This window comes from Dromiciops gliroides, chromosome 2, assembly GCF_019393635.1.
Source record: "Dromiciops gliroides isolate mDroGli1 chromosome 2, mDroGli1.pri, whole genome shotgun sequence".
Lineage (NCBI taxonomy): Eukaryota > Metazoa > Chordata > Mammalia > Microbiotheria > Microbiotheriidae > Dromiciops > Dromiciops gliroides.
Genome location: NC_057862.1, coordinates 253976701 through 253994577, shown reverse-complemented (window position 1 = coordinate 253994577; position 17877 = coordinate 253976701). Strand labels below are relative to the sequence as shown.

General features: G+C 38.8%; 1 protein-coding gene and 1 non-coding gene across 2 annotated transcripts in view; both read right to left on the bottom strand.

Moving 5' to 3' along the window:
* SYNE2 (spectrin repeat containing nuclear envelope protein 2) overlaps positions 1-17877 on the bottom strand; it is a 430300-nt gene that overhangs the window by 158202 nt on the left and 254221 nt on the right. The window contains exons 65-69 of the mRNA XM_043984057.1: positions 13730-13861; positions 11853-12032; positions 10319-10393; positions 8938-9048; positions 973-1089 (exon numbers count right to left, since the gene is read on the bottom strand). Coding sequence (XP_043839992.1) covers positions 973-1089; positions 8938-9048; positions 10319-10393; positions 11853-12032; positions 13730-13861 — 615 coding nt within the window. The remainder of the gene's footprint in view (positions 1-972; positions 1090-8937; positions 9049-10318; positions 10394-11852; positions 12033-13729; positions 13862-17877) is intronic.
* On the bottom strand, positions 8325-8431 carry LOC122744971. The gene has a single exon (XR_006355293.1). It is a non-coding gene; the product is annotated as a U6 spliceosomal RNA (small nuclear RNA).

Below are 17877 nucleotides of genomic sequence, written 5' to 3'. Positions count from 1 at the left end.
TAATTACTTACTAAGCCTATGACTCTGCTCATAATTGCTTACTAAGATCAAAGCTTCCTTCCTAAAGCAACAGGCAGTTTTATCCCTAATAGAATGTAAGTTCCTTGAAGCAAAGGACTATTGCATTTTGGTCTTTGTAATCCCAGAAGCTAGATGGTATAGTGGATAGAATGACAGTCCTGGAGTTAAGAACACTTATCTTTCTGAGTTCAAATCTGGTCTCAGATACATACTATCTATGTCACTATGAGTAAGTCACTTAATCCTGTTTGCCTAAATTCCTCATCTGTAAAATGAGTTGGAAAAGGAAATGGCACACCACTCCAGTATCTCTGCTAAGAAAATCCCAAATATATCCTGGTTGGACACAACAGAAAATTACTCAACAACAACAAAATCCCAGCATCTAGCATAGTGCCTGTGGTATAAGAGGTACAGAAGTTGTTGCTTGGCTAAGCCTGTCAAATCCGTTTTGGCTGGGTCCACTGTTCTTGTCTGATAATTAATAAGGATTTATGGCATGCCTGCAACATACTCAGTATTTTGTTCAAAGTTTTCTGGGGATACAAAAGAAATATAGGACATAGTCCCTAATTTCAAGCACCTAGCTGTTTACCTAGAGAGGCAAAACATAACCTATATGAAACAATGAGAACACAATCTATGAAGAGAGATGTAGAAGATTATACACATTCCTCTAGTTAACTGAGATTTGAAAGGTAATGTTTGGTGGGAAGAACAATGGCATATCCGGACTGCTGGCATCATCATGAATAAATCACTTAACTTCCCTGTGTTTCAATGACTTCATTTGCAAAGCTTTCATGATAAAAATCTCCCAGTCTTGCATATGTATGGGAAAGATTACTATGTAAAAGTTCAAAAGGTTCTCAGATTGTACAGATTATCCCAGAGCACCTGGGTACTATGCCTTATATTCAGGTCATTGAACCCTTACAAAAAACAACTCACCACTTTTTGCTGGATATAGCTTGGAGAGGAATCGAGGTTCTGCTCAATTTTCAATGGATTTGGAACAAATATTTGTGTGTCGTATCCATCGTATGTGCTTATTCGTCCATCTGTCTCCTGTAATGAGAACAAGAGCAATATAAAAATTCCCATGGTTGTCATCCCCATACATTTCCTGTGTCTTTGTTGTTTTGCAACCAAGGTAGGTAAAAAGATATTTAGGAACATTACATACGTTTGGAAAGAATGGTTATTCAAGAAAAAAATTATATTCAGTGTCCTCAATAAGTTTATATTATTTGAAGAAGTTCAAAACCACCTCTATTTTTATTTGGGGACTTAGTAAAGGTCTTGGGTGACTAGGTGGTGTGAAGGATAGAGTACTGGGCTTGGAATCAGGAAGATTCACTTATCTTTTTTGTTTGTTTGTTTGTTTTTATGGGGCAATGGGGTTAAGTGACTTGCCCAGGGTCACACAGCTAGTAAGTGTCAAATGTCTGAGGCCAGATTTGAACTCAGGAACTCCTGAATCCAGGGCCGGTGCTTTATCCATTGCGCCACCTAGCCGCCCCAAGATTCACTTATCTTTGTAAATTCAAATCCAGCCTCAGACACTTACTAGCTGTGTGACCCTGGGCAAGTCACTTAACTCTGTTTGCCTCTGCAAAATGAGGTGGAGAGGTAAATGGCAAACCACTCCAGTATCTTTGCCAAGAAAATCTCCAGTGGGGGTCACAAAGAGTGGGACACAACTCAAAAATGACTAAACAACAAACAAGGTATTGGGAGAAAAAAAAATCTTCCAGTTCCAACTGAGTTAGTAGCTTTACACTTCTGTTAGTTGGTTTTGCAACCCTCATAATCATAGAATTTTAAAATTAGAAGAGGTTTTAAAGATGATCAAATCCAACCCCTTCATTTTCCAAATGAGAAAATTAAGGTCCAAGGATATTGACTTGCTACCCTCATTCCCCTTTTTTATACCTCAAAATTTTTTCTACATAATCACTCAATCCTTTTTTTGGGGGGTGAGGCAATGGGGGTTGTGACTTGCCCAGGGTCACACAGCTAGTAAGTGTTAAGTGTCTGAGGCTGGATTTGAACTCAGGTCCTCCTGAGTCCAGGGCCAGTGCTCTATCCACTGTGCCACCTAGCTGCCCCCACTCAACCTTTTAAAAAAAATATACCCTTGATTTATTCATACCAGCAGAAATGACATAAGTTGTTGTTTGTTCTTAATTTTTGAAGAGGGCACCATGACATCAGGGTGATGTCATGACTTGAACTGAATTGGATTTTAGTGAGGTGGGGCTGTGCAGATTCACCAGCCTCACTCCTTCAGAGCCATCTGGGTCCAGTGACATATTATCACTCAATCTTTTAATCTTTGCTCCAGATTCAAGGGAAGAGGTAACCCTTTTATGCCCAAGTCAGGTCCTCTATCCATTTTATATCATCCCCTCCTGTATTCTCGAAAAGATTGTCTCTCTAATTATTCCCTTTATTTTTCTCATCTTCAATTTCCCCTGATCTATTGACTTCTTTCTGTTTCCTTCCTTTCTACAGACATGCTCAGGTCATCTCCATCCTTAAAAACAAACAAGCAAATAAACTTCACCTGAATCCTCTATTCGTGTATCCTTTCTTCCTCTTAATACCAAACTCCTAGAAAAAGTTACTCACATACATTACCTCTCCTTCCTCATCACCTATTCACTTCTCTGCCCCTTGTAATCTGGCTTCTGATCCCACCACTCTACTGAAATTACTTTAATAAAAGTTAGCAGCAATCTCTTAACTGTTAATTCAATCTGTATCCTATGTGAGTCCCCTGATGCTTCTGACACTCTTGACCAGTCCTTCTTACAGCCTATTCTCTCTTTGGTTTTCATGACACTGCTCTCTTGTGGTACTTTTCTTAGCACTTAGCTAAGTCTTAACACTCCTTAATCTTCTTTGTTGATAATTACTTTTCTCCGTCCCCCTAAGTGCAGGCATACTCAAAGGCCCTTTTCTTGGACTTTGTTCCTTCTCTACCTTCTCTCCTTGGTTATCTCATCTGTTTCCATGAACTCAGTTACCACCCTTATGAAGATGACTGCTAGGTTCATACATCTATCTCTAATCTCCCTCATGAGCTCCAGTCTCCCATTGCCAACTACTTGTTCAATAGCTCTAACTGGATATCCCACTGACATTTCAAACTCAATGTAGCCAATCATCATTTCCTCCCCACCCCCAATTTCTCCTTTTCCAAATTTCTCAATTCCTTCCAGTCACCTAGTACTTCACTTAAAAGACTTCATCTTGAAGTTTCTCATACTTACCTGCACAACATCGATGGTATGTTTGTCCTTTTTTATGCACTCCTATACTCATATCCCTAGTTCAGGCCTTCATTACCTCTCACCTGGGTTATAACAATAGCATTTGAACTGGTCTCCTTGCCTCAAGACTCTCTCCATTCCAATCCATCCTCCATTCAGCTGCCAAGGTGAATTTTTTAAAACCCAGTTCTAACCATATCTTTGTGATCAAGGGGTTCCAGTGGCTCCCCATCTAGGATCAAATATAAATTCTCTTGTTTGTCATTTAAAACTCTTCATTACCTGGCCCCTTCTGACCTTTCCTGATTTATACTTTATTTATATTTATTTATACTTTATATATATATGTACATATACTATATTTATTTATACTTTATTCCTCTCCATGTCCTCTGTAATCTAGCTAAATGGGTCTCATAGGCTCTCATATATAAGTCTCCATTTCTCACCTCTGTTTCTTTGCAATGGCTCCTACATGCTTCAAATGTTCTACCTCTTCATCTCTGGCTCTTGGTTTTCCTGCCTTCCTTCAAGAGTCAGCTCCATCCCCCTCCTGCAGGAGGTCTTTCCCAGTTCCCCCAGCTCTGTTACTTTTTGCTCATAAATTATCTTCTATCTACTCTGTATATATCTTGTATTTACCTAGTTATTTACATGTTGTCCTTCCCATTTGAGTATAAGTTCTTTGAAGACAAGGACTACTTTGGCTTTTCCTTAGCACAGGGCCTGAAATATACTTAAGACTTAATGAATGCATGTTAATAAATGCTTGTTGATTGACTGGTTCCTTGTCTCCCCTCTCTCCCTCATTCCCTATGTCTAACCAGTTGCCAACTCTTGATTTTTATCTCCAAAGAACTTTTGCATTTGTTCCCTCTCTCAGCATTCAGATGGCCACCATCTTAGAACAGGACCTCATCATCCCTCACCTGGATTGTTCTGATTTTCCACACAGCTGCCAAAGCAATATTCTTTAATCATGCCGTTTGTTCAGTCATTTTAGTTGTGCCTACTCTTTGTAACCCCATTTGGGTCACCACTGGAGTAATTTCTCATTTTCTTCTCCAGCTCATTTTACAAATGAGGAAACTGAGGCAAACAGAGTTAAGTGACTTGCTAAGGGTCACACAGCTATTAAGTGCCTGAGGTCACATTTGAACTCAGGTCTTCTTGATTCAAGGCCCAATGCTCTCTATCCACTGTGCCACTTAGCTGCCCCTCTTTAATCATAGGTTTGAACATATCACCCCCCCCCACCCCCCTCAGAATTCTTCAATGTGTCCCTATATCCTCTATAATAAAATGCAAACTCCTATGCCAGGTATTTGAAGCTCTCCACAATCTGGCTCCCACAAAACTTTCCAGCTGTATATTCCCCCTCCTTTTCATAAACTCTACATTCCAACCCTACCTGACTACTACTAGCCATTCCCCAAACTTGGCATTCCATTTCCTGTTTCTGTATCTTTTCACATTCCCTTCTCACACCTGGAGTGAACTCCCTCATTATTTGTGTCACTCACGATACTTCACTGCTCACTGGGTATCACCTCCTCCATAAAGACTTCCTTCTTCTCTCTTTCCTCAAATCATCTTGTATTTATTTGTACATATGTTGAATTCCATTAAGAAAGCAAGTTACTTGGGGACAGGGACAGGTGTTGTTTTTTTCTTATTTATGCCACCAATTCCTAGTACTGTACCTTTTCTTTAACAGGAATTTAATAAATGTTTAAATGAATTGTCTAAGGTCACCTGGTCAAGTAGAAGTAGAGCTGGGATTAGAACACAAGTATCCTGAGTCCACATCATTCTGGTCTACCGTGTTGTTCCGTATATTACCTAATCTGGTTTGCTTTTACATCTGTCTGATGCTTTAGCTGAGGATGGCTACATCATAGATGCATTATCAAAAATTATTCTTAGGAATATATAGCTAGGGGGCAGCTAGGTGGCGCAGTGGATAGAGCACCGGCCCTGGATTCAGGAGGACCTCAGTTAAAATCTGGCCTCAGACACATGACATTTACTAGCTGTGTGACCCTGGGGAAGTCACTTAACCCCAATTGCCTCACCAAAAAAAAAAAAAAAGAATATATAGCTAGCTAAGTTAGACCTGGAAAGGTGTTGTATTTTTTTTTAATTAATTAATTCCAGATCCTTAACACTGGGAATCACTTAATAAAGCTTCATTGTGGTAGTTCTGCTTCTTCTTTTCTGTCTGACATATTTAAAGCACTCTTCCACAAATTGTTTATATCTCCTCCCAGTGTTCTACTAGAGAAAGTAAAAAAGAACAGATGGGGACTCTGACCATGGATATCTGTCTTCACAAAGCAGTTAAGTTCCAGTGTAATTTGAACTCCTGTAAAGCATTCATTCATTAAACAAAAGCCGATTAACCTCTGTGTGTATGGCACTGTGCTAGACATTGTTGGGAATATAAAGATGACCACAACATTCTCTGACTTCCCAGAACTTATGAGATAGTGAGGGTGATAGACCTAAATGAAAATAATTAGACTACCTGGTAGAATGCTATAATAGATACATAAACAATCTTGTAGGGAAATGTAGAACAGAAAAATATCCCTTCCATCTAAGGCACCATAGAAGGTTTCATAGAGGACATGGCACCTTAGCCAGATAGGGACAGTTTTTTAAAATAATATTTTATTTTCCCCCAGTTACATGTAAAGAGAATTTTTAACATTCATTTAAAAATTTTTTTGAGTTCCAAATTTTCTCCTTCCTTCCCTCACCACCCTCCTCCCTAGGACAGTAAATAACTTTATATAGGTTATACATGTTCAATCATGCAAGACAAATGAGATAGGTATGATTTTGATAAGCAGATATGGGAGGGCATTTCAGGCTGAAGGAATGACATGAATAAACCTACAGAGATAGGAACGCATGCATTTTTTGGGGGGGAAGACAGCAAGTAGTCTAGTTTCGGCATTACATGGGTTGAGAGAAGATTGGGAGAATAGCTTGAGATATAATTGGGGCCAAATTGTGGAGTATCCTAAATGCCAATCCATAGAGATTGGGCTTTTATTTGATAAGACAGTGGAGAGGTATTCACAGTTGGTTTTTTTGTTTTGTTTTGTTTGTTTTTTTGGTGAGGCAATTGGGGTTAAGTGATTTGCCTAGGGTCACACAGCTAGTAATTGTTAAGTGTCTAAGGCCGGATTTGAACTCAGGTCCCGGTGCTATATCCACTGCACCACCTAGCTGCCCCTAAAGTTTTTAAGGAAAAGAACGACATGATCAGAGCTCTGCTTTAGGAAATGACAGGAGGGTGGAGAGGATGAGAGTGTGGAGCTTGGCTAATAGCAGCCCATGTAAGTAGTGAGAAGGGCCTGGACTAGGGTGGTGGCAGCAGGAACAAACAGGAGGTGACATATAGGAAAGGTCTTACACAGGTAAAATTAGCTAGACTCAATTGATGAACTAGATATAACTTAGAAAATAGAAGAGTAAAGAATGATTCCAAGATTTTAAGTTTGAATGGCTGGGATCATGGCAATGCTATTAACAGCAATTAGAAAATTAAGAAGATCTGGTTTTGGCAAGAATCTGATGAGTGTAGTTTTGTATTTGTTAAACTTGAGGAAAGGATGTCCAGGGGAAGGAGAGGTCAGAACACTGTTTCTCTCTAGAAACAGACACGTATATGTACCTAAGCATTTATAGATACATATATATGTGTATACACACATACAAACATAAACATATTCAAATGCAAAGGATTCATATGCAAAGACCTGATCATAATAATAGCTAACATTTACATAGAACAGGCAGTTCTCAAAGTATGGTCTGGGGACTCCTGGTGGTCCTCGAGACCCTTTCAGGGGCTATGAGATCAAAACTATTTTCACAGTAATAATAACATATTATTTGCCTATTAAAATATTCTTCCCTTTTCCAATGACACATATGTGTAAAGCTGGATTTATTTTTTTCACAAACTTCAACCCAAATAACATATTGCAACAGATTGAATGCAAAAACAGATATGAGCATCCAGCTGTCTTCAATTAAGCCAGTCATTAACAAGACTTGTAAATATATGTAAAACAATGTCACTCTTATAAGTTTTTTTGTTTTTGAAATCATTATTTTTCATAAAAATATATTATTTGTGTTAACATGTTGGATTTATTAGTATTACTTTTAAATGAACTAATAATAATTTAAACTTTTTATCCATTTTAATTTAGAATATGGTACTTATTTATAAACATAACCCATAAACTCTTTCAATGGTCCTCAATAATCTTTTTTTTTTTTTTTTCAGGGCAATGAGGGTTAAGTGATTTTCCCAGGGTCACACAGCTAGTAAGTGTTAGGTGTCTGAGGCCATATTTGAACTCAGGTCCTCCTGAATCCAGGGCTGGTGCTTTATCCACTGAACCAGCTAGCTGCCCTGGTCCTCAATAATCTTTAAGAGTGTAAAAGGGTGCTAAGACCAAAAAGTTTGACAACTGCTTGACATATAGCTTTAAGTTTTGAAAGGTGCTTTACAACAACCCTGGGAGGTAGGTTATCTTCATTTTAGAGATGGGGAAACTGACTGGCCCAGGGTCGCTTCATTAGTAAATGTCTGAAGCAGGATTTCAATTCAGTTCTTCCTGGTTCCACATCCAGTTCCCTATCCATTGTACCACTTCATTGCTATAAGTGATATAGTTGAAGTCATGAGTGGATGACATATGACATTATCAAGAATGAGAACAAAGGATATAACACAGAAATAGAGAATAATAAAGACACAGCCTTTGGAGGAACACTTACATGAAAAAGGAAGAGAAGCCAGCAAGAGAAAAGAGAAAAGAAGACTTTTTTTTAAAAAATTTATTTTTTTTATTTTTTAGTGAGGCAATTGGGGTTAAGTGACTTGTCCAGGTTACAGCTAGTAAGTGTTAAGTGTCTGAGGCCGGATTTGAACTCAGGTACTCCTGACTCTAGGGCCAGTGCTCTATCCACTGCGCCACCTAGCTGCCCCTTCTTTCTTTTTTAATAGGGAATGCTTTCTCAAATTTGCTTGTCATTTTTGCACAGGGGCCATGCTAATCATCTCTGTATCATTACATTTTTAGTATAAGTACCACCAAAGCAAGTAAAAGAAGACATAGTTTCATGGAAATCAAGGGTCCCAAGAGAGGAGGGAATGTAAGGGGGATGCAGGAATATGAAGACTGAGTTCACATGTTACTTGACATAATAGTGCTTTGTATGTTTGCTTTTTCTTAAATCACATCTTCTAAAAGCTGAGAACATTTTAATCACTCAAGTTATTCCTTTACATCCAAATTTTAAAATGGGAAATGATACTTACTGTTTTTCTATTTTTGTCCGGACAATAGAATGCAAGCACTAAAATATCAAGGCTCAGGTGATGTCCTTTCATTTTATTTCCTAAGATAAAAAGCGTGCACTCACCTAAGGTTTCTTATCTCTGTTTCTCAACTTTTTGTGAGGTGGATATTTGTGAGGTGGATATTTGTGAGGTGGAATAGTGGTTGTTGCCAGAAAATCAGGAAAAAGTGGAAAGGCAAAAAATTCCTAAGCTAACACAGATAGTGAGGGATAGAGATGGAACATATGAAAGGAAATAAGTAATGGGTACCTGTATGAGTGTTCCAGAGGACGAGGAGGCTCTGTCTTCTTCTTTGTTTCTCTCATGTCCCCAGTGTAACAACCAAGGATTAGAAGCTGACTCTGCTCTCTCATCTCCATTCTAAGACAGTATTTAGTGAATTGACATTAGCAAAGAGATCTTTTCATTTTAGCCTTCATTACCTTCCCTTAAACAAGACTTCATTAAATTATCAGAATGTCTCTTTTTGGAATTTTTTTCTTATCCCAACAGTTTTTGTCTTTTTTTTCTCTTCACACAAAAAAGAAGAGTTTAGTTTGAGACGTTAGATATTTAAAATCTTATCTTTAGGATAAATATTGGAGAAACTTGTGAATATAACTTGGAAAATTTAGCTCTAAACTGCATCTTTAAAAAAAAACAGATTGAAAATATCTCCTTTTTTTTGCCTCTGTTATCTTGTTCACAAATGCACAAATTCATATCCCTCCTTCCCTTTCTCTCTCTCTCTCTCTTTTTTTTTTTTAGTGAGGCAATTGGGGTTAAGTGACTTGCCCAGGGTCACACAGCTAGTAAGTGTTAAGTGTCTGAGGCCGGATTTGAACTCAGGTCCTCCTGACTCCAGGGCCAGTGCTCTATCCACTGCACCACCTAGCTGCCCCGCCTCCTTCCCTTTCTGGAGGAAAGAGTATGGAAATTTGGGGTTCCTCATTCTTTTCATTGCATGGATCTCCTTAGGGCTCTCACTAACTTCCCAGGGAGGCTAGAGGTAAGCTAAGGAATTAGACCCATTTCCAATGACCCTGGATAAGTTTGACAATCTATATAAGGATCATTAAACCTCTTAGCAGTAGCGCAAGAGATATGCAAACTATTAGTTACTGCAATTTTCTTCTCTTTTTCAGAGGGCCCATTGTAATCCATGGGTTGTTTTTTTTATAAGAATTAAATTGATTTCATGGAAGACATCTGTAAATGTCTTATTCTATGAGGTTTAACAGGAGCAGTAAGAATTAGTAACATTACTTTTGAACACTGTTGTTCTGGTCCCAGGTGGCACTGCTTTAGTCTAAAGATGAATTCAAATGTGGTAAAGTACAGTTTTAAAAATTAAACTTAGAGCAACAAATACCATGTTCTTTAAAACTTCATGATATTTCAAGGAAGTTTTTTTTTTAATCTGACATAGGCTTATTTTACATTACATCTCTGATGCTTTGGGATACATTTAATTATACTTCAAATAAAGACAAGATTAGAGTATAATTGCTCCAAATCTTCTAAGGTAGCAAAATTAATTTTAAAAAATTCTCCATGTTTATATTCATTTTCATATCTTTTCACTTAATTTTCTTTTCTTTTAGAATTTCAGATGAATAAATCTTAGCAATAAAAAAAGTATTTTCCTTACTTCACTCTTCTTCGAACTTTCTTCTATTTCTTCAACAATTGATGGTGGGAGAGACATGGATCCTTTCCTTTTCAGCTGAGAGGTGCAGTATAAAAAGAGAGCCAGTCAGGTTACCCTACAGTATCACACCCAACCAGTCCTTTCCACATTTTTTGTGATGCTATTTTTGAAACTTACTTTTTATCCCAGTTGCAGATCTCTTAAGTTCTTTTCCACCCACACAGGCCTCCACACCTGTGGCTCCAGGCCCTATGGCCATAGAGTAGCTCCTTTGGATTTGCCTGACTAAATTACTACGGGTTTGTTGGGGCCCAAACCTTCAGTTTTATTGACTCGTCTCTTTCCCTGCCTCACCACCCTAGGAACATCAGGGTCAGGAAGGTACTTTGCCACACTTCCCACTGACTGAAACAGGGCTGTCCTTTGGAGGAGGAGGTGGGGACTTTAAAGGGTGGCTGCTGCCTAGCTAGTGCAGGAATTTCACAAGCACCTCATTAACAAACTATGCGTAAGAGTGCTGGATCACATCCAGAACAAACACACCTTGAGATTATTTTTTTTTTTAATGTTTATGAACAATCTCTGGCTTAGAGATTCCTTTTAGAAAAAAAAAAATTATTGCAGCGCACAGACAAAAATAGAGAATTTCAGGTGGGTTGGAAAAACAAATTCTATGCCCCTTCCTATCCCTCATCTCCTTACCATTCCTGGAACTTTTAACTTTTATGCGAAATATTGGCCAAAATGGTTTCTCTTTTTAAAATACAGGGTGTTCCCAAAGAGTTAGTAAGGTTTTAAATTCTATGGTAATTTAAGCTTTAATAGCTTAAAACTATTTGTATTGTTGTTCAATTGTTTCAAGCATGTCCTACTCTTTGTGACTCTATTTGGAGTTTTCTTGGCAAAGATACTGGAGCAGTTTGTCATTTCCTTCTCCAGCTCATTTTACAGATGAGGAAACTGAGGTAAACAGGGTTAAGTGACTTGTCCAGCATCACACAGCTAGGTCAGATTTGAAGGCAGGACGAGAAGTCTCCCTGACTCCAGGCCCACTACTCTAACCACTGTACCACCTTTTTTACGTTGTCTTTTAAGAAAAAACAACAAAACAAGACAAAACTATTTAAAGCTAGTAAGGTTTAAAGCTGCACTAACACTTTTGGGACACCCTATATGTAACTCATCTTAGTGGACTTGTTATAGTTTCCCTACTATTCTGGAAGTTCCCTGAAGGTTAGGACCCTAGCTTACGTTTTAGTCATCTTTATATTTCATTAGGACCTAACACAAAAGGGGAAATGAGCAATCACTAAATGGCTGTTATATGTAAGTGTAAACGATCTCATTTTAGGGGCTATTATGATCCCCACTTTACAGTTGAAGAAACCAAGGCAGACAGAAGTTGAGTGACTTATGCAGGGTCACACAGTTAGAAGTGTTTGAGGTTAGATTTGAACTTAGGTCTTCCTGGACGCCAGGCCCACTGTGACACAGGATTTACTTAAACGTCTGTTGCTAGGGAGGTTATACTTACTTTCCATTCAGAAACATCCCTCTCAACCACTCCAGATTCCTCTGTTTCCTTTTCTAATTCCTGTTTTTCTTGCTGCAAACGCTGATGGAGAGCCAGGACTGTTGTCTTCAAGCCCATCAACAAGTCTCCTTTTTTCTGATTCAAACCCAGGATCTGTTCTTTCATATCATCTATTTCTCTCTGTGTGGAGAAAGAACAATTATTTTATCAAGAGTAGGAAATTCTAAGTGACAAATTTCACTGTTATTTGTGTTGTTTTTTTTTTGCAGGGCAATGGGGGTTAAGTGACTTGCCCAAGGTCACACAGCTAGTGTCAAGTGTCTGAGGCCGGATTTGAACTCAGGTCCTCCTGAATCCAGGGCCAGTGCTTTATCCACTGTGCCACCTAGCTGCCCCAGATTTCACTGTTATTTGATCAGGAATCAAGGAGGAGGATTAAAGATTTCAAGCCAGAAAAGGACTTATGGGGTCATCCTGTCCAAGCCTTTCATTTTATATAAGGAAACTGAGGCTTACTTGCCCAGGCCATAGGGGTTGGAAACCAGGACCTGGAATCCAGATTCTCTGGCACCAAAGGCAGCCCTCTCTCTATGACCCAAAGCCACTTCGTTATCTTGGTGGTCAGGGGAGGAATCTATAAATATATCACAGATTTATTACTGTTCCTGGACTCTGCTATGACACAAGGGGAACACAGAGTACTTAAGCATTTCAGCTATTAAAGCCTTAAATTGCACAAAGGCTTTTAAAGGAAGAGCCTGCATATCTTCTCTTCAATTTTCCTATTTTTAAAATACTGAATTTCACAAACACTCAAAGGAAATGGATTTTCAGTTCAATGCAACAAAAGTTATTGAGTACTATTCTGTGGTGTAATGGAAAGAGAACTTCACTCTGGAGTTAGAGGACCTGGGTTCAAATCTCACTTCTGATACTTATGACCCTCTGTAAGTCACATAACTTTTGTGGGCCTCATTTTCCTTGTCTGTAAAATGAGAGGTTGGACTGGATAACCTCTGAGGTTCTTCAATTCAGCCACTTTGAACCAATGGAGATTTCCTTCTGATTGCAAGGGGTGGAGTATAGGAGTAGTTTATTCTTGCACAGACCCAAAGCTGGGTCAGGAACTTGCAGAGCTCAGACTTCCCCTGGGTGAGATCCCCTTTGGGAGATTTGGGAGAGCTTGTAAGTTCTCAGTCTGTCCCTGAGATTCTGGAATAACACAACACTCAGTAACCCAAGGAAGCAGCAACAGGACCAGCCCAGAACTTCTCTCCAGAAGTATGATGAAATCAAACCCTAACATCAAGTCCTTTCATCACAAAAATATTCACTATAATGAGAATTTTCTTCTAAAATTTATTCCCCTAGAAATCTAGCCTGAGATAAATTCCTCAGCTGCCACACTTTGGGCCCAGCTTCACAGGTGTAGGCCTAGCTCAGAGAAGATTCCTGGAAATCTCTCTATGTTGTAGCAGCCTTAGACCTACCTACATGTCTGCCTCTGCAGTACTGGAAGGAATGAAGTAAAGCTAATCTAGGGACATTCCAAAGCAGATCAGGCCTGAAGGAGATAGTATGATTTGGCTAATGTGTTAGTATTGTGGGCTTTTGCTATAGCACATTCCCTACCTCCTCATACCATGAGCTTTGGAAGCTCTAATTCTCTTTTTTCTTTAGGGAATTTTTGTGGGGAGACAGCATTGCTTAGTTCAAGTAGTTATACTGACCACTTTGGGTAATGAGAATAAGTAGGAAATATGTAGAGCAAATAGGCTGTGGTTAAAAGGAATAACCACTAATGTGATAATACAGCAACTCACATTGTGTGTCACACAATGTGCTCAACAAACACTGAATGAACAAATGAAACTCACCTGTACATGGGGCAAGGTGGTGGCTTGGTCAGGAGATGTGCTTTCAGAGGAAAATTCAGATGGATAATTCTTTAATCGGTGCTTCAAATTTTCTATTTCTTGGTCACATTCACTAGTCTGTTTCATGACAAGCTATAGAAAGAAAAACATCACTTGAGTTAGAAATCTGTCTTTGGAACTCTTCTGTTGCTTTACCAAAGCAGAGCCTCTGACAGTTGAACTTCATTTCTTGACTCCAAACAGCCTGGCTGCTAACCAGTACTGTCTGTCAACACATTCCTGTTAAAAGTCCTATGGCGCAGATAAGTGGCACAGTAGGTAGAGCACCAGCCCTGGAGTCAGGAGGAACTGAGTTCAAATCCAGCTTCATATACTTAGTAGCTATGTGAGCTTGGGCAAGTCACTTAACCACAACTACCTCCAAAAAAAAGGGAGGGGGAAAAAAATAGAAGTCCTGTGAAAAATCCTGCATATAGACTTTTTCACTTATTTGATGGAAAGTAGTGACAAGTAAACTAATACACACACACACACACATTGTGTATCTAATCCTCTTGTGCCATCATGAGGCATCATGAGCTCTTGGTAGTTGGTACCTGTATGGAGGCTCAAGGGAACCTCTATGCCAGTTATTGAGGGCATGGCCAAATGGAAACCCTTAGAGTTGTCTCAGGCATCAAAATCAATTCTGAGAAGGGGGTCAGAGTTATTTCTTCCATACTGACAGAGATGAAAGAGGCTGGGGCTCTTCACTCCACCAACTTGTCTTACAAAAACCTTGTGTCACTGGCAAGGAAGGCAGATGGCACCTGCCATCCTACAATCCACTACTGAACTGAACAAAGTTGTCACGCCAATCACTAAGTCTCTTCCTGATCTCATCCATGTGATGGGTCCCTAGCCCCCAGTAATTTTGTTACCAATCTCAAATAATGCCTTTGTTTCTATTTGTGTGTCTTATACTTGTGAGGAGAAGTTTGCTTTCATCAAGTATACTTTCATTGACCTTTCCTAGGACTGCTTGTACTCTCCCTTACTGAGTTAGCATCAATAAACATTTCTACTATGTGCCAGGCACTGTGCTAAGCACAGTCTTTACCCTCAAGGAGCTCACAATCCAATGGGGGAAGATACATAAAGATGCTGAAAAGTAGCAGTATAGGGGGAGGTTATCCATTATGGGGGCATGATGAAAGTAGGAGCTCTCATATGTCTACCTCCCATACTCTCCAACCAGAGGGCATGAGGGGACCAAAGGATAGAGGATGCTAAGGCTGTCTGAGTTCTGGGGTTGATTTAGTTTTGCATAATGCAGCTGGGTTGGAAATGATGATACTGCCACAGTCTGGTGGGCAGAAACGTGAAATAAACCCTACTTCCTGAGTGTATTGATGTCTACCACCATGGATAACACAATGTAGACTGGGCCAGATGAGGCCACAATGGCAGAGGTGCTATATCGGATGATGAACATATTGACGTATGAAGGGCAAGGGGTGAGAGAACAACACAAAGGCAATCCAGTGCACTCTAGCCTACTCTGTCAAGGTTTGAGGAATATAGTGGATAGGGAACTATATCCATGTGATACTGGGCACAGTTCAGAATACTTGCTTTTATATAATTTAAAAAGGAAGGTAGAAACATAATGGACTATTTAGGTTTTGAGGATATCCATCTGGGAATCCTGATGACCCTGACATACAAGGTCATCTGCAAATCTGTCTCAGGTTTAAAGGAGGGTCACCCAACAGTCTTTTCCCTTGGGTGTGTGGACCCCATGGGGTCCATGTATTTAGAGGTCTCTTTCATAAAGAACATTCTGAGTAGAGTCTAACCAAGCTCCCTGAAGTTACCACTTATATCATTTTGGAAAAGTAGCTGCTTGTGTGTTGCTGGACCCTAGTTGCTACTTAATGGAGGAAACAGGTCCATATCATTATACTTTATTCATAGCTGCCTATTATGAGTTGGGAGATCCAAGCGGATCCTTTTAACAAGATGAATAAAGCAAAGGAGGCCTCTGGGTCTTTCAAGTGTCAGCACCCTTTATGATCAAATTGGGATGCTTCTAGAGGCTAAGTTCTCCAGTCCTAGCTTGAACACCCTATTTCTTCCACTAGTCCAGTGGGCCCTTGACTTCCCTGAGGAACACCATTTTGCCTGATTTTCAATGACTCCAACTGCTATGAGGGAGGCAAATACAGCTGGACTTTAGCAGCTATTAATTTGGTGATGGGATAACCTGAAGAATAAGGATCCAGACACATCCTCCCAATGGGCTGAGGTGTGAGCTGCAGAGCTTGCATGTGAGAGAAAATTGAGGGATCCCTATTTCCTAGTCATGCTGTGGAAAAAAACCCACAATTTAAAAAAAATGAAGTAAAAAAAAAAGTATGTCTCAAACTGCATCCAGAGTTCTCTCTCTGGATTTGGACAGCATTTTTCATCATACTTGGATCATAGCCTTGATCAGAGTAGCTAAGTTTTGCACAATTGGTCATTCTTAAATTATTGCTGTTACTGTGTACAGTGTTTTCCTGGTTCTGATGACTTCACTTTGCATCAGTTAATGTAAGTTATTCCCAGGTTTTTCTGAAAACATCCTGCTCATCATTTCTTAGAGCACAATAGTATTCCATCACACTAATATACAACAACTTGTTTAGTCATATCCCAGTTGATGGGTATTCCCCCAATTTCCAATTCTTTGTCACTACAAAAAGAGCTGCTATAAATATTTTTATACAAATAGGTTCTTTTCCCTTTTCTTTGATTTCTTTGGGATACAAATCTAGTAGTTGCATTGTTGGGTCAAAGGGTATTCACACATAGCCCTTTGGGCATAGTTCCAAATTGTTCTCTAGACCACACAAATTGTGCATTTTTATCCCAAATTTTCCAACTCCCCTCCAGCACTTGCCATTTTCCTTTTCTATAATATTAGCCAACCTGATAGGTGTGAGGTGATATCAGAATTGTTTTAATTTGCGGTTCTCTAACCAGTAGTGATTTAAAGCATTTCTTCATGTGATTATTGATAGTTTTCATTTCTTCTTCTGAAAACTGTCTGTTCTTATTCTTTGACAATTTATCAAGATGGGAATGGTTCTTATTTTCATAATTTGGTCCAATTCTCTATGTATTTGAGAAATGAAACCTTTCTCTGAGAAATGCTGCAATTTCCCCAGTTTCTTGTTTTCCTTCTAATTTTGGTTGCATTAGTTTGTGCAAAAGCTTTTAAATTTCATGTAACAAAAATTTTCATTTTACTTCCCATAATCCTCTCTATCTCTTGTTTGGTCATAAACTCTTCCTTTATCCATATATTTGACACATAAGTTCTCCTATGCTCCCTTAGTTTACTTATTATATCACCCTTTCTTTCATTTTAGTCTTATCTTGGTATACAGTGTGAGACGTTGGTCTAACCTAGTTTCTTCCAAAGTCCTTGTCAGTTTTCCCAGAAATTTTTTGTCAAATGGTGAGATCTTACCCCCAAATCTTGGTTCTTCGGGTTTATCAAAGATTAAATTACTGACCTACCACTCTATTGCTTAGTCAGTACCAGATTGTTTTCATGATTACTGCTTTGTAATATAGTTTGAAATCTGGAACTGCTAGGCTGCTTTCTTTAATATTTTGTTTTCATTGATTCCCTTGATATTCTTGACCTTTTGTTCTTTCAGGCAAATCTTGTAATTATTTTAGCTAGCTCTTTAAAATAATTCTTTGGTAGTTTCGTTGGTATGGCACTGAATAAACAAATTAACTTAGGTAGAATTGTCATTTTTATTATATTGGTTCAGTCTACCCATGACCAATTAATATTTTCCAATTATTTAGATCTGTCTTTATGTGTAAAGTGTTTTACAATTGTGTTCATATAATCCCTAGGTTTGTCTTGACAGGTAGGCTCTCAAATATTTTATATTGTCTGAAGTTATTTTAAATGGAATTTCTCTTCCTGATTCTTGCTGCTAGGTTTTGTTGATAGTATATAGAAATGATGATGATTATGTGGGTTTATTTTGTATCCTGCAAAAGTTTTTAATTGTTTGAATTAGTTTTTTAGTTGATTATCTAGGATCCTCTAAATATAGCATCATATTATCTGTGAGGAGTGATAATTTTGTTTCCTCCTTGCC